This window comes from Netta rufina, assembly GCF_964035555.1.
Source record: "Netta rufina genome assembly, chromosome: 12".
NCBI lineage: Eukaryota > Metazoa > Chordata > Aves > Anseriformes > Anatidae > Netta > Netta rufina.
In genome coordinates, this window is record NC_140135.1 from 19,446,278 (window position 1) to 19,470,941 (window position 24,664).

The following is a 24,664-nucleotide window of genomic DNA, read 5'->3' on the forward strand; positions in this document are numbered from 1 at the left end:
TGCGGAGAGCACAGAAGAATCAGGAACGTGGCGGGCTGTGAAGGCAGAGATCCTGCAGTGAGCACTGACCTAAGTCACGAAAGCCGTGTATCGCAGCACTGCATCGAGTACAGCTCCGCCGCTTTCACACCCACGCAGCTCAAGGGGAACCAGCTCCATGTTTCTGCACCTGCAGCCTGAATAACTGTGAGGTGATTGCTGATGAAATCAAAGAAAATGAGCAAGCTTTTACTCTCTGCAGAGCTATTTATCACAAAAGCCTAACTGCAGTGCATATAGATTGTAAGAAACTAGAAAAGGAAGGGAAAATAATGGACTAGTGCTTTCCTCAACAGCTAAAAATAATATAATTTTAACTTGAATATACCTCATCATTTTCTAGAAAATTATATACACACAAATTAACAACAAATACTGAATTTAAAATGTGATTTGGGTTTTTATTGCATTGCATTCTCTTAGGACATTAGATAATTATGGAGTTATTGGTGCTTTACATATGAGCAGACAGACACATACTGACTAGACCACTGCTAAGTGTAGGTACTTTTAAAGTCAATAATATCCAATGGAGAAATCACAAGTACTCCAGTGAGCTGTGCCTTTTAGAAGTATAAAGCTGCTTGGAAGAAGATGATAGCAGGAAATCAAGGTGCACACAAGGTTAGAAGTTTGCGTGGGTTTATTTTTGTTTAACAACTGGTATTTACTCAATGTCTATTCTTTGTTCAATATAAGAAACAAAACAGACAAAAAGATGTGATTGACTGCGATGTTTTTAGTAGCTCCTCATCAATATTTGGAAAACAACAACAGTATCTAGTTCACACATAGTTGCACAAGTGCCTGTTTAGTCTCACCACGTTGCCTGTTTGTCCTACTCCCACCCACTCCCTTCAGCGAGCATTCATAGCACACAACCACTTGCTGGAATTGTTTCATCCTGAGCAGCTCTGCCACCAATCTGTTTAGCACAGTGTCCAGGTACCTGGGCGCGTATGGACAAATTGCTCACAGCGGTGGCTCATCCTCTCGCTCCAGGCCCAAACCCTCTCCACGCAGCTGCTCATTACGCTGCTCTCCCCCTTCATTTTGCGCACAGTTTGTGCCCTTACACTTTATGGCCATTCTTTCTGTTAAAGTATATATCTACCATCCTCTTCCTCAGACACAAGCCTGAATTTCTTCCCCTACACCTCAAACCACAGGGAGGAAAGCCACAGGTAAGCTCTGGAGAAGCACAGGAGTCCCCTATCCACTCACGCCAAAGCCCTCCAGGCCCATTCTTGCTCACATTCCTATTTTCCTTTACCATCCCGCTACCATTTATCCCAGCTTTATTGCCCAGTAGGCCCACGTCATCACCAAAAACATGCCAGCCTTCCACAGCATCAGCCCTCCATTTCTACTCCGCCATTGCAGCACTCTTCACCTTCCCCACCCGAAACCAGTCCCCCCAAAGCCCAGCCACACTTCTCCATCCTGCCCTGCCACCTCCCCACCTGCATCCCCTTGGGCCTACCTTTGGCAGCCAGTTTGACCCTAATGCTGAGCAGCCATCTTCTGAGGGGGTCCCTGTGGTGGGGTATCTCAGGGGAAGGTCTGAGGGGAAGTCCTGCCTTCATCTGCCTCATGGAGGGAAGCGCTGCTGGGCTCCCAACGTGCCCTTTGAGGCAATGAAGTGCGGCTGCAATGCTCTTTGCTGAGTCTCTATGATGCCTTGGTGGCTGGGGACATCCATGTCACACCCTCAGGGACAGCTCTGAGGTGAGGGAGCCCTGAATTTCACCTCTGTCTCCTCCTGCCTGCGATCTGGCTGGTAAAGCTGCAGCCTTGGTTTTCCCCATCCCAAACTGGACAAAATAGAGAAATATTGCTGTGTGTTTGGCTGTGGAATTGCTTCATTAGTCCCTTCTCTCCAAATAGGGAAAATGAAATTAACTGTAGAGGCAGGAATTGCTTACTGAGCGATCCAGTTTCTAAACCATATTATGTTTTAACTATACTCTCTATTGTATTTTCCATATCCAATATAGTATACCTTAGCACAACAAAATATGCAGAGGTCGTGCACATTAATAGATTACACAGGAAAAGAAATCTTAAGGAAAATTGTGCTCAGGCCATATGGTTTCATATGAGTTTCATTAATTCAAAGTGTCTTTTCCTGGCATGATCTTGTTGCTGTAAATGTAATACATTAGCATTATTTAGTGTGCAATACTATCTTTATATATAAAGATTGTAAATTATTTAATGAGAATAAGCTTTTGCATCCATCAAAAATGTCCAGTCTGTTATGCACCTGATGTCCATATGAAAATAAGGACCAAGTTTTACCTAAGAGCTTTTGCTTGTCCTGGAGATCTGGGCAATTAACTGAATGTCCATGTGTGTTTTATAACACATATCCGTGTGTCTTCTGTCGAATGTGTTTTACAAAATTTACAGGCCCTTCCCCCTTCAGGCATGACAGAAAAGTTTAGTCCCAGTTACTCAACACTCATGCATACTTCAATGATTTTATTGCATAATTATTAAAAATGAATGTGATAATGGAGAAGCGTATAGGGTGAAATAAACAGGTGATTTCTGCTGAATTCACATATACATTTTTCTGGGTCTAGAAGTAATCTCACAGAAGCCTCAGGCATCCTGGTGGTGCCAGTGTTCCAGCAGACCCTGGGGCTGTGGTCCCAGCATCCCATCATAGCCAGGCACTGGGGACAATTGGCAGGGAGAAGCCTGCTGCAGCAATTTCCGTGCTCTTCCACAGGTCTCATGCCCACCGTCTGTTATTTTTATACGGCATAAATAAGTACAAATGGCACAAAAGAAGCAAACATAATGCACTACAGCTTTATATTGCTTGTTCGTGTCCCCGTTTTGCTGAAATCTCCGTTCCTTCCATTTTCAAGTGCAGAAATTGATCTGTAATTTCAAGTGCAGCAGGTTGCATCAGAACATGTACTTTATCTGAGAACAAAATACATCTTCTGTTAAACAGAGGTTGTAAAAAATCTAAAAAGGAAGTAGTACAAGGTGGTATAGTTTTCATTGATACATACAGCACTTACCTGAAACCAGGGTTGGTTTCCTGAAGTCTCATTTATATATGCACCAGGTAAGCTAATTATACCATTAAGATCATCAGTGATGACAGCTGTTGCTTTGGTAAAACAAGCTTGAGATGGCAGTGAAAAGAAGAGTTTTATTGAACTGTCGCCTCACAGATTTCTCAGTTTATTGGAGAGTAAAAGGAAGGCTGAATCTTTTCAGAGCAGCTTTCTGGAGGCTACAGGGAGCACTGGTTTGTAACCATCAGGATCTCCTCTGCTCTTTCAGCAGAAATGTTTCTATACGCTCAGGATATTGTATTTATATCTCAACAGCAGATCGCGTGTATTTCCTGAGTGTAGTTCAGTGTTAGTTTGGGACCTGTTTTGCAAACATAATCATTAAGATATAGTTTATTAGAGCCAGGTAATTTTGGTTGTATATTTAAAATAGTGCTATTTGCATAAAGACATATCCCATTCAAATACCTGAAAGGAGCAAATCAAAATCTGTTTCTGAGAAAAAAAGTAAATACCAATGAAATAAGCAGGCCTTTATAATTACATTTTGTGCAATGCTAACAATTGCAACAAACTAGGTAGATACTATAGATAGATTTATGGAAGTTTAATGGCTGATAGGCAAATACCATTCAGCAACCTACCTCAGCCTGGTGCAGAAAAGTTATCAGACCCTTGAAATGGAGTTTCTTTTTCCTAGACTTCTGGAATACAGTTTAAGCACATAAGAATGTATAATACAAGGTAGAAAATAAAGCTAGGCAAATAAGATAGAGACATAAACACTGTTACCATATTTTGTTTGCTTTGATTTCATTTGGTTTCAGATTATTTAGGGAAAAGGAAGCTCTGGAGAAAGGAATTTATTAAGCATGTAGTAAAAAAAGGAAAAGACAGTAGCATCCCACTTCTGAAGTGGAAGAATTGTACTGGAAAGAGAGAATTAAAAACTGAAAATAGTTATTATTCTTGCATGCTGAAGACCATGGTGGACAACTTGGACAAATACAAACGTACTTGATTTTGGGTCAATTCATATTGTGCTAGCACGTCTGTAATTGCATCGGCCTAGTTTAAAGGCAAAAAAAAAAAAATCTGAACACTGTAGGAATAAATAGCTCATTGTAAAGAAAAAAGAATTCAGAAAAGGAATGTAATGTTAGAGGATTATTAATTATTCTATTATTTTTAAATTGAATATGACTTTTTAGGACTAATTTCTTTTAGTGATTTCCATAAATCCATTTATCAGAGTGGATAGAAATATCATTGACTCAGACTTTTACCGTGCCCTTAACTTAGTCTCACTTTTTGTGGTCAAACATAATTATGTATATACTCAATGGTCTTTTTGACCATCAGGGGATCTTTGAGGCAACACTTAGGGAGGTACAAGCATTTTATTTTGTTTAAGACTATTTCTTGCTATTTCTATGATTTTGAAGTTATTTACACAAATAAGGGAAGTGGATGAGAAAAATGCTTTTTTTTCTCCTAAAGAACAAGGCACCTATGGGGATAAACTAAACGTGACCCTTGGATCTGTCAAGACAAATTAACTGGTCAAGAACCATCTAAACAAGTTTGAAATTTAAAGTGAGTAAAACTGAAAAGGAGGTCTTTCAGCTTTCATACTTAACATTTAGACCTACAGTGTTTAAGCAGTGAGCTGTACGTTCATTATTTTTTTTTCCCTAAAGGATAAATTTAACTAAAAAATAAATACTGATGGCTGAAGCATTACTTCATTTTTGCCAGCAGCCTGATTCGAAAGTCTTTCTAAGGAACCCGGTTAGGAAATAAAGAAAAAATACTCTTTTTGAGATTAAAATGAATTCAGTAAAAGTTATCATACCTGCCAAACTGGTAATGTGATGACTGTGGTAATTTAAATTGTAAGCAAAATCAATTTTAATTTTCCAGGCAGATGAGCCAAATGCCACCAGGGAGCATTGTATCACAGGTATTTCTTCAGACTGAAGTCCTCTTCATGGAAAAGGTAATTTTTGATCCAAAAGATTGAGTCTGTATTCTGAAAATTGTTCAAATTGTACTTGTGAAATTAAACAAGAAATATTGAGTCTGTAAAATGCTAAAAGTTAACTGTTAGGGAGAAAAAAGTTTGATTTTTGTTAGTTATGGGTCAATTTAGCATAGATTCCTCTGCACAATATATGAAAGTCCTCGGTTCCACAAATTCTCGTGCCATTCTTGACCAAATATCAAAAAGGGAAGCAACTAAATATCCAGTTTACATTATGACTGCAGCTGTAAAACCTTCTGCAAAGTGTTCTCTTAAATGATCCTAGATTTATTTGAGGATCTCACCATTCAAATTTAGTTGTAAGTGTATTACTAAATAAGAACCGTGCTTACTCCATAGTTGCTGAAAATACTGTAATAACCAGATGCTCCCAGTTTGGTACTAGGTTTGGCACTGGAAAGTTGCTGACAATCACGTTAGTAACGCAGTGAGATCTGGTAACACAGTTCCTCTGTGTTACTCGAGTCCTTTTTTGAATTGTAAATGTTCCTAAATGAGCCTGGCTTTGAACTAGCACCACAGTGAAGGCAATGTAGATACACAGTAAGAGCGACTGACCACAACGGTGCAACAGATGTGTCTGAAGTAAACAATACTGTTTTCCAAGCCAGCATTTCACAGAAAATCGTACAGCTGGATTATAATTGTACAGAAGGTTGCCTTTAAATCTGTTCTTTTTTCTTCTGGAATTGATAAATGATGTGGTCAGTCAGGAGCCTGTAAGATCTAGGAAAAAATGTATCTATCAAACCTATACAGAAAAGTGCATTCTGTCATCTTTTCTGAACTGACCCCTCCATGTAGTTGTCATCTGTAAGGGACAACCACAGGTGTCTGCATCAGTGCCTGGAGGAACCATCAGAGAAATCATACACTGGGATCCCAGATACTATACAATTCTGAGGGGTGTTGATCTCTGATATTTTGAATCAGTTTTGTGATTCTCAATACAGATGAGTTATTTTGTATAGCAGTTGTTCATCTGTGCTTCCCCTCATGACCCTTCTGTCATTTCTTTTAGCAGCTTGATTCCTAAAAGCCTACTTGCTGCATATATTGATTTCTGCTCTAGTTGTTCCCTATAGCTTTGTGGTATCACTTTTATGCTTGTAATAGCAATCCTCTTTTGCAAAGTGTTGATCCTGTTTATATTTTGTATATTTAGAGCAATCACATGTGTTTATTAGGATCTGTTCTCATGCAAACCTTGCCTTGGATGAGATTCTTGCCATGGTCCAAGAAAATGGAAAAAACAATGATTTTGAGCAGAATTTACTCCAGCCTTTTGTACTTCTGAAGGCCTGTATGAACTTTGCGATTACAAGAGCTAATTTGGCTTCAGCTGAATTCAGGAGACTGAATTCAGCAAAAAAGTACTATACATGCTTCTTCAATAAAAAGAGTTAGGCTGAGTGGCCTGTTTTGAACTGAAATGCAAAGAGTGCCTCCTCCAGATTCATAAACGAATTAAAATCTGTAATGCAGAGAGTACCAAGATAGATACGACAGACTTTACATACTTGGTTCATGTCCTACACTGAGTATACTTGTATTTATCTCTTAAAGGCCTATGCAGTGCATAATTGGCAGGAAAGTAAGAACTGTTTTTTTTTTCTTACTCTATTAAATTACTAAAACAAATATTTTTGCGCATAGGACTGGTTATGAAGATATAATTCTCCTCTTCTGTGTGTTTGTGTGCTCTGCTGTTAGAATAACTTTCTGTCTAAAAAAATCCATCTTTCCTGGCAAAAAGGATATATGAAAAGAGAAGACTGAAGCGTTTTCCTGGAGATGAGGACAGTCAGAACTTTCGTATAGCCCTCTGTTGCAGGGGATTTTTCATTTTGCTGTAGTTCTCCTTTGTGGTGCCTACATTATTGGCTTAGTGTACATACTGCTTGAGGAGAGATTTTCTTTGTTTGTTTTGATGTTTGTTTGATCTTTGCATCTTCTCCTTTTGAAAATTATCAGCATTCTGGGCCAATGCTTTCCACAGGGTAACAAAGTATATTGCAAATACCCAGCTACATCTTTCCAAAAGAGTTGGCTGTCCAAACACAATGTTCCAGAATTGTCTGTCTTTTTTGATGTCTTCCTCAGCCTGCTCCTCCTCCTTTCTGAATTTCCTGCCATGAATTTTTTTTAAGGATAACATCAAAGGAGCCCGTATGCATGTCAATCCCACAGATACTTAGCACATTGCTAGCGTTATGTTATGTAAATGGAAGAGAATCGCTGCTTGAGAGAAGCGGCTACAAAGCAGGTAGTGATTTAATGAAAAGCACGGAGATTGAAAGGGGTTTGCCGGAGCCCTGTGTGATGTGAATGTTAAGAAGCCCATTGGCGTCATCAGCTTCCCTGCTGCACTTTCTATTCTCCCTCCTTTTTCAAGGCAGCTTGAATACGGGGACTGCCTGCTAGGGAAAACCTGAAACTAAATGTATAATGAGCCTGGCCACGATCAATGCAGCACAGTTAATCATTTTTATTAACTGAATTAGCTTTTTTTTTTTTTTTTTTCCTTTTTTTTTTTTTTTTCTTCTGTTTCTGCATCTTTTTTGGGGGCTGTAAGGCATATTTAGGATATTGTTGCTTTTGGAAAACTTTGCTTGCACCCAAAAATAAACACAAGGTTGTTTTGCCTAATAGAAATGTTCAGGTAAAATATATTTAAATAAAGAAGTGTACGTCTAATGCATCATTTAGCGTGCGAGTTTAGCTCTGAAGATCTGATTCTTCTCTTCAAGCATTGAAAATGTGAACTAATGCAGCTGAAAAAACAAACAAACAAACAAAAACTAATACTGTAAAACCACTATTAAGTGAGTTTGCCGGAGTCAAAGAATTTCTGCTCGAATTAGTTATGGGATTACAGCCAAGCTAAGCCTATAGGTGTCTGAAGGTACACAGGAACAGACAAATGATCACCACAAGAGCTTTATAGGTTCACGGAGCCAATATTTTCTTGGCTCAGTAAGTTTACAAATTTTACATTAAGTCTTCTTTCAAAAGATAAAAAGTGCCTTCGCCATTGGGGCACCTCACTTCCAGCAAACTGTCCATTTGTTGAGTGTGCTTGTTCATAGACACAGTAATATCCTCAATAGTACCACATTCTGCAGGTGGTCCCGCTGATTTCAATGGACCATCCAGTACAGGTGATGTTGATGTTGTTGATTAAAGCAGTTTCCATTATGTGACATGAGAAACTGAAGTGGAATTTCCTTTACATAGAACGAGAAAGGATTCCTTCTGTTTCTAAACCAAAGATTTTTGTAAGCAGTTTTTGTAAACAGTGCAGAAATCCATTGGCAGCTTGATGCAATGATTTACAGTGAAAATACACTGGTGATTTCCAGTGGTAGAAGTGGTAGGACAATGAAGCATCCTTTCCCTGTAAGTGCTTTTTCATAAATATGTACTCTCATTACTAAATACTCCATTGCAATATACTTATTAACATCTAGAAATATTATTCTAACTGCTGATTTAATTTGATGCTGCACTTTGCCATAGACTGTAGTAGAGTTTTCTCTTTATTACACATTTTATCTGAGGCTCTGCTTTGTTTTGCTAGTAACTTTGCTGTTTCCTCCAGTGACTACTGAAATGGAAGGTTGCATCTCTATTTCTATCTGCATGCATTTAGGGATGGTCCAAAACCAAATTCACTACTAAATGGTCATGCAGAAATCAGTCGGTTCCTATGGGAGCTTCTGGAAATCTCTTGCTGTCTTGCAGCCATTTACTAATGGGATAAGTGGATCCCAAATACTAATACAGGAGGAAGTTGCTGTAAACAGACGTTTGTCTTTTGGACTAATCTGCAATGCAAATAGTAACCATATAAGCCTATTAGGAACACTCTTCATATAACCTACTCAAATACGTAAACAAAAGTTTCTGTTACTCTCAGGTCATTTCAGTGCATTGAAACAAGGCTTCTGTTTTTTATTTCAAACAGGAAAACTTGTTTTGCATTCAAGTATTCATCCTATGTTATTTCTAAACTAAGCAGTGCTGCAAAGTAAAATCACCTAACCTGCTGAATCTTTCAAAAGAAATAAATTGGTAATAAATGGATACTAACATTTCACTTCATTAAAATTTATGTTGGTACCACATGACACGGGAAATTAATACTTTTATAGAATTTTCTGAAAATTTTTAAAGTAATTTGACTGTAGTATTTAAATGCTTTTGAATTCCAAGGGATTTGACAACCCGAAGTGTAACTTAAGCCTTTTAAAATTAATAAATATTTCATAAAAATACAGAATATAGCATAGTATAATTACTTAAGATTTCTTGTCCGGTGTCTGGAAATTTTTCTTTAATTCTTGTCCACCTTTTAAGGAGAAAACCCTTATACCAAGAAAGAGGTTACCTACCCATGTACTTTCCATTTATTTTCTCTTATTCACATCTTTTTTCCCTCACCATCCTTCTCATTCTATGCAAATCAACTCCTTGATTTGCATGCAATGCTTTAATTTCAAGTCTGATGAGATTACATTGTTAAATAGAACTTTTTTTTTTTTTTTTTTTTTTTTTTTTTTTTTTTTTAACCACTGTATTCTTGTTTCGGCCGTGTATCTCTTCAGTGGCAAATTTCAGGTGAAGTCAATGGACACTGACTTGTAACTGCTATGTAGAATTTCAGATTTCTTCCTGACTGACCTGCTTAACATAATTAGCTTTTTCCTTATGCTGAGCTGACAGATACCTGAGAAACAGCAGGCATTCTCAATGTTAATAATGCTATGCAGCCCAAGGCTTTTTTTCTTAAATTACTAGAATATAGAAGATAGCAGCAAGTCATATTTGTTGAATAAATTGTGAAGATGTTTTAGCTTAACGGAATCAAAGATGAAATCAAAAGGCATTAAAAAAGGAACAGAGAAATAATATATTTTCCCAGAGGCTGTGGTCCACGAAGTACTTGGCTTATGATGACCAGACTATTTGATTTTGTTTCTCTGTATGATTCCTGTTCAATGCTGAGGCATGGATTAGTATGTGACCTATAAGAGATGTCTGGAAGGGTTCTTTGGGCTTTAGCAAGAAAAAGGTTCTCCGTCATGACTTAGAGGTAGCTCAGCACAGTATCACTAGGTGAAGAATCAGCAGATATTACTGAATCAAGGTTCCTTATGCTCATGCTGCATGCATCTGTAATGAGAGGTCGTCCGTCCCTTTAGCACAAGACAGGAAAGAATGGCCACAGGAGAGACTCTCTCCAGGTAGCAGAGACACTCAGGAGCTGTGCCAGAGCTGTCTCCTTGTTCTCCTTTTCCCTAGTATCCCAAGCTTCTTGTTGGGCCATACAAAATATAACTGTTGTGCTTTCCCTGGCTTACCTTAAGACACGTACCCATTTATTTCTTCTAATAACTCACCTGAGCATTTGTAACACGTCTTATATTAACACACGAACTAATATTAATTACACATATTAACTACATTGACACGAAGCACATTTGTACCAGGACTTCACGCTGCCATGCAATACAAACCCAGAACATACCGACACTTAGAAAATTCACCATACAAAAATCAGGGCAGCATAAAACGTTTTTTTGAAAATTAGTTTTGACAACAGATATGGAAGTTATTTTCTACTTTGAATATGTTTCAAAATAAGTAACCTCTAACTTGACAAGCACGGTAGTTGAATTGTTCATATGCTTTCAGAGGGCTGCAAGGCATAGCAGGGATAGTAAGAAGCTTTCATTCAAGAAGAAAGCACTTGCAGCTTCCCGAAAGCCTTGATTCTATCATTAAAAAGACATTTTTGTTTTATTTTTGTAACAATTAGCTAATGATTCCCAACCCATATGCTTGTACCAGCTGTCTGAACCTTCACAGACCCAATCATATTTTTTCCTTCAGAGAAACCATTTCATATTACTTAATAATAATAGTCAAGATCGTTATTTTAATTCTCATCACTTGGAGTCCAAACACAGCAAGAATGATGAATAATATGCTTCAGATTTTTCCCTTGATTAATGGGCTGTGTGTGTGCAGAAATCCATGTCAGTCTCGAAGCTGTGCTTTCCCCAGCAAAGCAGTTGCTGGCCAGGTCTTACCTCCTGAGCAGTTTCCCTGCACTATGGAGCAATGATCGTGGCTCTGAAGCACAAGCACCCAAAATGAAATGTTATAACTTTCGCGTGCTACAGAGGCTAACGGTAATACCTGCCATTTCCTTGCATTTCACCATTTCTACCTGTCATTATTTAGAATTGTTGCTCTTGAAATACTTATTACCCGTCAAGCTCAGAACCTTTATCTGCATCATACTTTGTTTGAACTAAGTCCTCTTTCAGTCCCTACCAACTCTACCTGTCATTGTGGGCATTTTTTTAGCAATCCGAAAATGTCTCAAACCATGCAAAAGCAGAGTTCTGTGGTGAAATATTGCTATATAGGATACACCAAAGCCCAAAAAAGCTCTAGGACTCCCCAAACAGCACTGTGTATGATGCTACCATTACTCTTTGATAGTAAATACTGCCTTGACCTAGGTTACTTGATCTGAAAAAGAGAAGAACCTAACAAGCAGCAGGATGCTAATAATGATCCTACATTTGCATAGGGCCTCTCATCTCAAAAGCATTAAGCACTGTTGTAAAAGCTGCACAAGGACAATTTTATCCTTAACTGAAATGCCAGCTGTGGACCGACCTGTGATTGCTGTTTAGGACAGAAGTGAACCACACAATACAGACAGTGAGAAGAGAAACCACAATCTACCTTCTAGCTTTCAGCAGAAGTAGTTAAAGGTTCACATTTTAACACCATTTTTAAAAGCATTTTGACTGCTTTCTAATAGCTCAAGCTGCTGGAATCTCAGTTTAGATCACATGAGCATGTACTTTCATCAGTGTATGTATGCAAAAGCCACCGTGATGACTTTGGTTAATACGGATTGAGAAAAATGATCATTTTCTGAATCATAAACATCATCTTTATTAGGCCAGTACATTCATTTCCAGTCTGATATATCTACAAACCAGAGCAAGTGCATCTGTACTCAAGCAGTACTTTGGACTTTCATTAACCCATGTAATTGTGCAATTGCGGATGTTTGCTTTATTGAAAGTTGTATGTGCACTTGCCCATAGCTGCACTAGACTACTACACCTTCTTTAAATGGTTTTCTACGCAGGCTTTTTTCAGCTCTTGTCATTATACTCCTTGTCTGTTAGCATTTATTGATTTTTAGAGTCAAACCAATGAGTTAAAACACAGGAGGTGGAAACGGAAATTGCGCAGGAGCAAAATAGAAGACAAGGAACACTGGAAGTAGGTATGGCTTTAATGAGCATTGCTTCTTTACTGGTCGCTAGTTGGATATATCAGAAGAATTCTTGACAGATCACTATACCTTTTAAATAAGAAAAGAGAATACACCAGTGCATGATGGTACTGTGAACTAAAGTGTCCCTTGAGAGCATTTCTTAATTATATTGCTTGATCAGTTTTATCACCTTACCCAGAGCAGCCGGTGTGCAGGATATACTGACGTTACTGTAAAAAGAACGCTACGCTGTAATAATTGATTTCATTGTACATAGTTGTCTCTCATTTACTAGCCTGATTTTTGTGGGCCATGTCTCACTGTATGCAAGTTTCCCTAATATGAACTCAATGGCAGTTAGCTTTAGGACGATCTACTACAGAAAACTTAATAACAAAACATGCTCTTCTTATGCCACTTTAGTGGTCAAGTGCTATTGACAGTCATTTGGACTGAAAGCAGCACAGACAATAGTGCATCAGTAGTCTATGAATACAACTGAATTTCTAAGTTTTCAGTAAAAATCTCAGATAATGCCCCTTTCCTGAGATTTGTACAGATAAAAAGACTGTGGGATGGACCTTAAGGAAGACCACATGCTTTTTTTAAGTACACGTAGGCAGCTTGCAGTAATTTTGAGGCATCATGTGAATTTATCACAGAGCTCAACTGGCTATCTAGACGTGTAAATCAAGTTTATTGAATAATCTTGCCTACAGAAAGTGGTGAAATGACCTTCAGACCAAAACAACACAAAATAAGTTTACCTTCAATCTCCTCTGTACTTTTTGGATGTAGTTTGGAAGCCTTTTTCATTTTCCACTCTGCGATGAATCACAGTTCCCTTTTCAAAACGTACTTATTTAGAATAAGTTGGCCAATATTTTAGCATATTCACTGGTTTTGTTTATTTGCTGTTTTTTTGTTTTGTTTTGGTTTCTGAGAAACTTTCTCTGTTCCTTATCTGCACAAAACTCATAAATGCGGATTCAGATATCATTTAGGCAATGCTTAGATATGGAGCTTCAGTACCCTGTTTTGGAGATAGTAGCTGTGGAGTACAGAAATCCATCGGTTCCCTATTTATTAGTGATGGTCTGATTAGTCCATCATGATTCATTCTGGTGTTTCTTGAACTGCTGCGAAGTTATAATGCATATTCCAGTATTTCATGTAATTTATGAATTTTGTATATAATCGTGGCCTGCTCTTAATCATTTTCATTAAACATTTTCAACAGCATTAAGACAGTAATCCAGGATGTGGCTTGCACAGATAAACTTAACTCAAGCTTGCATGAATGCCTACTAAGCTTAACCATAGATGCAGATTATTTGCCTCTGCTCTTTCACCATTGTCATGGCTTCATTATAAGAACAAGCGCAGACTGTTCCAGGATGGCATTACATAGCTTAACGGCATTCTGTGAGGTTTAATTTTGCTGGTGACATTGTCCTTTTATGTGACAGCTTACCGGTCTGCAAACAAAAATTTGAAATATTGTCCATCGTTTCACCTCAAATACGGGATATTAATGAGATTTGAAAGAACAAATTTTATGAGAATTCCAGCAATTCAAATTAAGTATGGCATTAGATGGGGGAGGAAAAAACAAGGCACTGGAGTGAATAATTTCATATGCCCTGCAATCAGCAGGACAGACTGACATAACACAGAAGAACCAAACAGTTTTGGTTCACATTGAATTTCTGTCTGGACATATGTCATGAAAACTGGAGACCTGTCAAAAGCATACAGGAGGTACTTAAATACCTTCAAAAATGCCTTCAAAAATGCCAAGGTTTATGTTGAATTAATTTATAAGGAGTGCCAAGTTTCCTCATATATCAACATCCTTGTATTGCAAAAGTTGTTCATAAAAGACAATGTAACAGTATAAAATATTTTAAGAATAAAGCTGCTAAATATTTTTCTACTAAAGGAACTCATAAAGGAAGCCTTACTAAAGAAAGAACTACAGAACTACCTTTAAATACATAAAATTTGTGGAACTTAGCAGTGGAGAGAATGACCTAAGAGCAACTGACAATGACAGGGGTTAGGAAAACTTTTTTTTCCATGTTTTAAGTAATCTTGATGGCTTTTTGGAACGATTCAGAGGCTGAATTAAACCACTTTTTTTTTGATAATCATTTGAGCAATTTCTTTTCTGGTTAAAACACTTCCTCATTGCTGGTATGCACATCATTACTTCTGCTGTCACCACAAAAGCTATTGATAATTTTTCCCAAGGATTATCAGAGAAACAAGAAATAGCAGATAAGATATCCCAGCCCATCTTTCTTTCAGTGAATGATGGTTTCCTCAGCACATTTCTTAGTGTTTTTAAGTCCACTGTTGAAAGTCTCAGTAAGTGTTTTCCTCCATTTTTATAAGAAATTTGAAATTATCTAAACTAATCCCTTAAGTGTCTTTTTATTACCTATATGAAAATTTCTTCTTTCTCTATTTATGGTTATAATTTCTCTGTTTTATTATTTCAATGCATTCATTGTTGTATTTTTGATGCATTATTCTCTAATTCTCTTCAGTCTCCAAAATTTCTTTCTGGAAATGCATCATCTCTGACTACTGCACTAAGTGGATCCATTTCTTTTTATAGGAAATTCAATTAGCAAATAGTCTAAACTTCTCTATTAGTTCTGAATTTCTCGTACATTTGTCTACTGGTTTCTTCCAATTATATGGTTCAAATGCAGGGTTCAAAGTGTTTCTTCTCTGCTTTGAATGCCTTTTTCCTCTGTAAATTATGAAGTTGTTTTCTGCATAACTAAGGAAAATTCTCAGTGTGGCTTGGCAATGAACAATTAAAATCTCTTGACAATGGGCAATTAAAATCTCTCCTTAGTGTTCTATAATTTAGGACACTTTCAATATGAGCTCGTTGTTCGTGCTGAGTGATCAATAACAGCTGCCTACGTGTGTCCTTCCTGGTGTTAGGAACGTGCCCACTGCAGCACATCCCTGCTTCGTACAAGAGATGTTTCTACCCATTGCAGAGAAGTTGGGAAGTTGGTATTGTTGTTGAACCACCTCTCAGGGAAGCAAAATTTCAGTCTGAAAGAGAAGTGAGAAGATCCTTAACATTCACTGTGGATTTTAATGTGCGGCTAATGAAACATTAACATAGGATTTCTTTCAGCTCCACCTTAAGGCTACCAGAAGTTGTGCTAGGGCTTTTTAGGCAGGTTTTTCTTACCCAAGTAGGAAGTTTTTAACTTTCTGTAAGCAATATGAGGCTGTCATAGTGGTAGACCTCTGGTTATAAAAGAATATTTGGATGGAATTGCACACATTTGCAATAGACAGATCCGTCTTTGCTTTGCCAAGCCTGAGATCAAAACTTGCTGATGTCATTTGGTTTTTGTTATCTGCTAATGCTTAGTATGGACACGTCTCTGTTGTTTTGGAAGAGTATTTGCATTTCAGGACAGGCAGCATAGCACAGCAGCTGAGCTTTGTGGTTTTTAGTAAACTGCCAGAACTCTGCCCTACAGGACCGTAAAAACTCCTGTGCAGGTCCAGGCACTGGCTGGTGAATGCTGGGGAGAGGGGAGAAAAGGATTTTACCATTGCCACATTGTTTTTTCCATTCTTTTTTTTCCCCTTGTTCTCCCTTCATTACTCTCTTCTGGATTTTTCACTTCTAGATCACTGCAACCCCCTACTCCCTAAAATACATAAGCCCAGAGCCAGTATTTTTCAGTATTAAATGAATGAAGTACTTCACAGTCTGATGCTTACTCTCCATCTGATTATGAAAGAGGCAAGAAACATACTGCTAGGGAATAATATGAATAAACAGGGGGAGGGAGAAGAAAAGAGAGCAGAGGAAGCTGGTGAAGAGAGAGAGCTGTAACATGCTTTTCATTCAAGTGATAATTGCTATGTCTGAGTTGTCAGGCTGATGACACTACTGTCTGTCTGAACTCAAACAGGTAGTTTTCCATATAAACTAAAAAGCAGATGTGTCAAATTAATCCTTTCTGTAGTTGTAGTAGTTTCAGTTCAGTTACAGAAGACACAATTAGTGCCTCCTAAAATCTGTAGATTTGCTGTAGCCTTTGCATGATGCTTAGAATGAAAATGGTGGATATGTTTCTAGGGTATAGAGCTGAGTGTATTTTGTAAAATTAGCATCTGTTTCATTTTTATCTTAAACCTCACCCACGCAATAACTAAAATGCACCACAGTCTTTTTATAATTCATGTTTACTGGAAAACAGCTGCTGAAGAATTCGAGTAGGGAAAACCAAATTTGCATTGGCCTTGAATTTTTCTGAGTGCATCACTATAGAAGGTCAACAAGGATACTTGTTGGGAGCCATTTGAGTATTAGTTAATCAGGAATAATTTCATTTTGAATCATCACTAGAGCTCTTCACAAATACAACCTTACAATTTTTTCCTCTATCTGATTCCTATAATGATAACTCACTGCGCTCCATCTTTCCAACTCCTGTCATCAGTACATAGCATCAGGGTATCACTGGAACGCTTCAGATTTATTTGGAAAGGTAAACTGCAGAAGCAGCATTTAGAAGATATCCACAAAATTAAGCTGGATGGAGACAATGAATGTACATCATTATTCAGCAATATTCCATACCATAAACCACTAAACTTAACAGTTTAGTAGTGCAGTGCTTCATTTAGTATCATCAATGTCGCTTACTTCACCAGCAGAACTCTCCTTTTTTTTTTGCTTTTAAACCCTTCTAGGTGTTAAAACTATTGCTCAAAACACCTCAGGACAAATTGTAACATACTTTTTGCTTTCCTGGCATTTGAAAGTGTTGTAATATTTATTGTGCCTCATGCATTTTTTCCTTCATTATAAATAGAAATGTAAGAAAGATTAAACCTGTCAAAACCAGACGGATGGACTGACTGCTTAGTTGCAATGTACGGTCAGTATTGACCGCAGCTTTCTTCAGATTCCACGTAGGCAGCATGTGATGATAGAGCCATGCCATGCCTGCCAGGTCTTTTTGCCAGGGACTTTTATAAATACTTAGTGCTATGCAAATGTTTTAGAAGAAAATGAGAATTAAAGTGAATTTAAAGAAAATCAAGGCGATGAAAGAGAAATTTAAAAATTAAAGATACTGAAGGTAACACCGATGCGTTCTCATACCATCCTTGTTCATCATGAACTCACCTGGCCACGCTTCCTTTCTGAGATATAGTGAGCTGAGACCCTGAACTTTAGATGGCAGTTGCTGTATGACTTTTTTCATGCTCCTTCCTAAGCAATGTGCAGCTACTCCCCGACCCAACCTTCCCATTGACAATCCCTCTCAGAATATTTGAAATGCAGACCCATCCCAGGCACCTACCTATGTCTGCAGGTAGGATACTCTTCTTACACAGGTATTCTGGAAAGTACAGACCATGGAATATCCAGAAGGAAGCTAGAACTGTAGTCTCTCTGAGAGTACTTCACGTTTCAAAGATGAGAGTCATACATATGTAAGAAACCATCACAAGCTCTTGTCTGACCTGGCAGAAGCCTTGAGAAGGCGTTAGGCTGTTCTGCAGACAGCCAGGTACAGAAACCATTGCAGAGGGATATTTGTCTCAGTGCTCTTAGCTGCGTTCAAACCCTCGTGTAAAGGAAATGCCCAAACACACTCAGCAGCTTATTCCAATGCTTAACCATACCTATGTTAGGAAACTGATTCTTGAAATCTGATCTTAATCACTCACATTACAAAGTGGTCAAACAGAGGTGTGCTCTGCTGGCCTTTTAGATCAAATAGCTTAGCATGTAGCTGTCTTTTCGACGTGGGTAGAAGCATTGTTTTAACACTGTACTCACTGACTCTAGCTGTTGATTACCCTTCGTGTCTGTGTTATAGACTGCAGACCTTATCCCAGCTTCTCTGAAGTTCCTTCTCATTTGCTACTCCTGTTCTATTTCACTTTTGGATGAGGTAATTGACTCAGGTTAATAGCAGAAACTAAAGGTACAATAGGCTGAACCAGGTGCTACAATACCAGCATGAAATAATGGGTATTTCCTCTCGCTCGGTGTTACATTTCTGTGACAGTTCACGCAATACAAAGCTGAGAGACCAAGTTCATTCTCATACTTGCTGTTCGTACAGATCCATACATGTATGTAAGAACAGAGCTGCAGTTAACAGTCTGAGGGAACTGTTAAAAAAGAGAAAGCAGTGATGATTAATGTAATGTTCATTCAGAAATATAACTGGTCCTAGAGACCTGAGATTTTAGCTGCACAGATCACTGATGAGCAAGGATTAAGACCGAGCAGAGGGAAAAAGCCAGTGGCTTTGGCAGCAAGCTGCTGCAGGCAGCAGGCAGGTAGGTCCCCACTTCGGGTACTGCCCACAGCAAAGCTCTGGAAACCCACGGTGTTGGTGCTGCCCTAGAGAGGGGCCAAAACGTGTGGTGCAGGAGCTGCTGCTGGAAGTAGGGCGGCAGCTGGAGCAGAAACCCCAACTCCCTAGGGCCCCAGCTATCCAGCCTTCCAGCCTCGTTCTTGTCTTTCTTTCTTTCTCTCCATTTCTGTGCCACTCCCTCATCACTGCAGGAGAAGTTAGCTTTTGTGGCAAATTATTGAGAATCCTGGAGCTCGACTCGTCAGTCAGGTATTTATTAGCACCAACTCTGCCTGTTCAAATTGTTTTTTTAAGATACCCTAATTTTTCATTGGCAAAAAACAACATTCATCATAACTGTTGCCAAATTTTATTGCTAAAAGTATTACAGTTGGAAACTTTCAAGAGGAATTGGAGAAGAAGTGCAGACAACTCTGATTCGATGACTTCCTAGTGACAACTGGAAACGTGGTACTAGTAGAACACAGAAATCCACGGGGGAGCCACAGCAGTGGATTGTTTGTTTCAGTTTTGAAGCTGGTGAGTAGGAGAAAAATGATGAAACCTTTGCCTTAGCAGTGCTTGAAAATTCAGTGCTAATTCTGAGGACATCTCTATTTGTGGCTCTCAGTCAGTTCTCCTCCGATCCTATTTGTCTATAGAAAGAACCAAAAGGATGCTATCAAACCTACATTTTTCTAAATAAGGTATGACCTGGGTTATCTGCTCAAGTTTCAAATTGTATCTTGTGAAACCGAGTTCTTGCATTACGGGATTCTAAGGTCACGAAGGGGGATCAAGGCAGCTAAGCATCATCCAGCTCAGTTCCTGCAAGGCTGCCTTTGCAGTAGATCATAATATTTAGCTGTGCCTCCAGTACAATCTAAGATTTTATATATTACACTCTGCAAATAGAGGAGACTCCCTGTTCATGACATACTGCTACAGAACAGGTAGTGATCTAATGAAAAGCAAAGGAGACTGCGAAGGGGTTTGCCGGAGCCCTGTGTGATGTGAATGCTAACAAGTCCTCTCACGTCATCAGCTTCCCTGCTTTCAGCTCCCCCTCCCTCCCTTCCTTTCTCTTTTATGAGCCAGCTTGAAATCAGGGAATTACATGCTAAGGAAAACCCTTCAGCTAAACATATAATTATTCCGCACAGGATCAGTGCAGCACAGTTAATCAGTTTACCAACTGAATTAATTTTTATTTTTTACGTGTCTGCATCTCCTGTTGAGAGTGGAGAAATTCTAGGTTTAAGGAGAAAACTGGTTGCAGTTGTGAAATGAGCATCTGAAGCATTGTGAGAGAAACCTCCACTGCAGGCTTGGAGGCTTGGGCAGGCAAACCTCAGAGCCAGTCCCCAAGACTTTGAATAAAGGACTCCATGTGGAATTGTTACTGACAGGTACTTGAGAAATAACTGGCTTCCTGTTTTAATTTTTAGCTGTTTAATAACATTCTACTCTCTGAAAGTCACAGCTGTATTTCATTGCGTTGTATTTCATTGTGTTTCATTGGATTGTTTTGGAAAGTTAGTGTTTATCTGTGCACAGGTGTCACTTCCCTGTAAAAGAGTTCATGCATTAAATGCCCTACTTGTAAACTGCTTCATTTAGGAAGTACAAAATCTGTAAATGCTGTTATTTGTAAAAGTACAGAGCAAGCCGTGTAGGTTCTGCTCACAATGAAAACACAAAGCAGCATGCACCTAGTAACTGTAGGTGCAAGAGAGAGCCAGGAGCAAGGTAGCATAGCTCCCCTCTCCCCCTCTAACCCCCCAAATTTGGAAGGATTACATTCCATAGCGTGCACATACATATTAAAATAGATGGCCTCTGGTTCAGGAGTGCTCACTGATAACGTGCTAGCAACTGCAGAGTGTCTTTGAGTTTCAGAGCAAGTGCAGGGGTTCATAGGCCAACAGGTATTCCAAGTCTGCAGGTCAAAGCATTACAGATGTAAATATTGATGTGGTTTTTGTCATTTAATCACGCTCACATGCTAATCAGAGGAAAAACAGAGCCAGCTTGAAAAATATTGGGATTGTTAATACACTTGCAAGTTTTACAGGTAATATTTGTTTTCCTAGCTGTGCCAAAATGGAAGTTGAGCAAGGCAATGTAAAGTTCTTTCTCCTAAAGTAATTTTTGAGGCCATAGTATATACCCCCAGGAAAACATTTGAGTTATGTACAAAAATGGATATATACCAGGAGATATACTGGCACATTTTCTGAAGTGAAAACTGTTTACAGAAATTTAAAATTTTTTGGGAAAAAAAAAAAAAAAGGAATAGACTGAAAGTGTCTGTTAAAAGTAACTTCACTATTCATGTTATCGCCCCTTTGAAAACTTCCTTTTTACCACAGTGCTTTCTGCTGTGTAATGTGTAATCTTTACAAAATATTTTTGTACACTCTCTTTATAAAATATTTTTGTACTAATTTCTTTAGTACAAAGGTACCCCAACCCTTAGTTTCCAGATCCTCTCTAATCCTCACGAATCAATTTCTGAAGACTTGCACGGCCTTTTCAGGTTGTCCACCACATCCGATGCGGTGCCCAAGTTTAATTCCAGATGAACGCTTTCTTGAGATAGGAGCCATGGGTAAATACAAGATGCCAACTTGTCATAATAATGTTTCTTAGAGCCTAGTAAGTTTTACTTTTTTTGGCAAGTAACATTTCCGTAGGGAAAAGAACAGAAGGGTGTCTCCTCTTGGTTGGAGCTTGGGCTGATAACAGCACCCCGTGACCAGGACGCACGGTGGGTAGCCGGGTCTCAAGCTATTAGCATCATTGCTGTGTCTTTCTCCCATCTTCTCTCCAACTACTAGATGCTGCTGGTACTCACTACCAGTTAATTTCAAGCTGTGTACTGTACTACAGCTTTTAAAGCTAAGTTATAATAGCTAAAATAATTCTGATAAATGCAAGTAAAAAAAAGATTATTTCACTGTGAAATACAGTATATTTTGCAACCTTTACCTATAAAGGTAACTCACTACCTATTTTTAAGGAACAAAAAGGTACATTATGCTTGCCATATTAGATGCATTGTTTATTAACATGTTGCTTTCTATAGTAAAGATAATATGCCACATTTATAACGTGACAATTTGCCTAAAATGTCTTCACTGTACCTTTTAATCCTGCTGAAGAAGTGTACCTTTCAGTATAGATGACATATGCAAAAGAAACGTTATCACTTGGATATTACTACCTGGGCAGGACTTCGACCTCTCTGATGCATTCGAAGCTATTTAGAGGAATGACTACAGCTAATGGAGCTGGCATACAGAATACAAATGGAGCTGACCTACAGAATATACAGCAATTACAGGGAAACAGTGGCCACAGTTAGGCAATTTTTGTGAAGTTAGGGATTTCCACATAGTTTTAAACTAATTTAGGCATGCTTCCATTTGGGCTTGTTAGGTCATTTCTTTGCCTACAATTGAAGCATGGGTTTAAAAGTAACCATTGGGATAAAACTGAGGCTTCTCATACTGGCACAGTGAAAATGGGTAGATGTGCAACTTTCCTGGTTGTGGATTTGTAGCACTCATGTTACCAAGGAAAATCCCTATCTTGTGACTACTTAAATGTGTTCATTGCATTATATTTATGCGTAAGCCCAGAGGCAAAAAACTGACAATGCTGTCTGCTGCTGACTTCCTTACAGGTGCAGGATGCCGTCTTTGTATAGAAATATAACTGTCAGACAAGTCAATATTTAAAATATTTAATATGTAAAATAATTAAAACCCTTTAGTTTGTATGATCTTCTTGCTTCCTCTGGTATGTACTACACATGCTATGGCCAGTGTTACCCAAGATGAAATTAGTTTATACCATAAAGGATAAAAAAGTAGCAGGGAGTATTTTTAAATTTAGCAACAAGTATTACACACACTTCGACATTTAATTTACATTATAATTTAACTTATATGCTAAAATACCGTAACAATCTGTCTACTAATAAAGGTGTGGATCAGCAAACTCTGCTCTGCCCATACATTAGGTATTGATTTCAAGTAATGGCATTGGAGTATGGCAATCAATCCTACATCTAATGGCTTTCAGATCCATCCTGACGACCCGCTTTAGACCTCCCAGTTAACCCAAGCTGACAAACACCTGAGCTACAAGCTACATACAGTCCCTCAGATAGCATTCACTTCCCAATACTGCGTGCTCGTAGAAGAATAGTTTGCTTGTAAACGTGGTATTTCTGATGAGCAGCCCAATTCCAGTTAAGTATGGAGCTGTACCCCAGCAGAAGGAAATGTGAGCCATTCCCTGGTGAATGACAACGCACCAAAACCCTTAAGGACATTATAGTGGGCATCCAGCTCATCCCTCCAGTAAGTTCAGTAATCACATTTAAAGAAATCATTTCTGTGAGTAACGTACAAGCCAAATTTGCACCTCTTTTCCTTATATAATGGAGATCCCTTACAGCAGAAATCATTTGTCTCCCAGACAGACAGCTCATCAGAAGCAGCATATAACAGCAGTGCTTTCTACCGTGTCAATACATTTTCCCCCACTCAGGAGAAATTTAAAGCACTTAACATCGTGAGCGATTCCTCACCCTCCCCTTTGAAGCAAGCAGTGTGTAGCACAGCTGAGCGTTATAAAGCAAAACATGTCACAGCTTATGGCTGTGTTGTGAAACTGCAAATGTGCCGGGAAATCGTCGTTCTGCCAAGTTATCCGGGAGAGTTTCCCCAGCGAGGCTGTGCTCAGCCCCGTGCGTTCCCCCTCGCACGCCCCACACACGGCTGGGGACCGCGGGGTGTTGGGCAGAGCAGCAGCACAGGCAGGAGGCGCCGGGAAGCCCGAGCAAAGCGGGACCTGTCACTGAAGGATCAGAATTCCTCCGTCCAGCCACCGGCACTTCATGCTCCCGGCGTCACCCTAAACTACACACGAGTGCTGCACAGCCACTGCATCAGATCACCTGATATGAGCAAAACAGAGCTAATCAGGGCAAATTTAAAGCAGCCAAACATAATAACATCACGCTGTGCAAGGCATGATGGAGTCATGAGACACAAACACTTTATGTCTGCGTTTCCCAACAAATGCATCAGAGCCCTGCTCAGGGCTGGGCAGAAATTCCGCCAACATGCTGTACGGCTTAAACCACCTCGCTCCTCAGTCGTGCCTCTGAAAACTACTGTGCAAAGCAGCATATGGGTGATTAGAACTGCATAAACTCGTCCCAAAACAAAGAACACAGGAGCAGACATGTAAATTGCAAGGACCCAAAGTACAGACAATACATGGTAATAAAGGATCGTACCTTTCATCCAATCCACTACTTGCTTGGGCGTCCACTTGCTAATAGGTTCCATAACGAGAGCCATCATCGGATCACTTTATCATTCACACCAAAATCAGAAAAAGGAGAGCAAAAAACGTATCAGAGCATGGCTGGGATAAGAGAGCTGGAGGATTTTACAGTGCAGTCCAAAGACAAGATGATGCTTTGTCCCTCCAGGTTTCTCCTGCACTGATTCAGTAATGTATAAAATTACACTGCTTGATCAGCTCTGGCACCTCCCCCACTGCACACAGCCTGCAACACACTGGAGCACACGGAGCCAGGAAATGGTGCAGTACGTATAGACTTACTTACAAAAGCCTCTACCCAGTGATCTACTTATTAGACTGGCACAAATATAAAATTATATTACACAGAGAGCAATTCGAGCTGGAGCTATTCCAGGCACTGAGTTTTAAGGAGCTTTATTCCAACAAGCTCTGGGATCTTCATCGGGGAAAATATCACTACTGTAACTTGATAGCAGATTGTCTCGGCTTCATTGTGAATATGCTGACTGTCACTCAATGT

General features: G+C 39.0%; 1 protein-coding gene across 1 annotated transcript in view; it reads right to left on the bottom strand.

Moving 5' to 3' along the window:
* LOC311213940 (connector enhancer of kinase suppressor of ras 2-like) overlaps positions 1–24,179 on the bottom strand; it is a gene marked incomplete at both ends in the record, with an annotated part of 169,756 nt that extends 145,577 nt beyond the window's left edge. The window contains one exon of the mRNA XM_084294277.1: positions 24,113–24,179. Coding sequence (XP_084150403.1) covers positions 24,113–24,179 — 67 coding nt within the window. The remainder of the gene's footprint in view (positions 1–24,112) is intronic.
* Between the last annotated feature and the right edge of the window lie 485 nt (positions 24,180–24,664).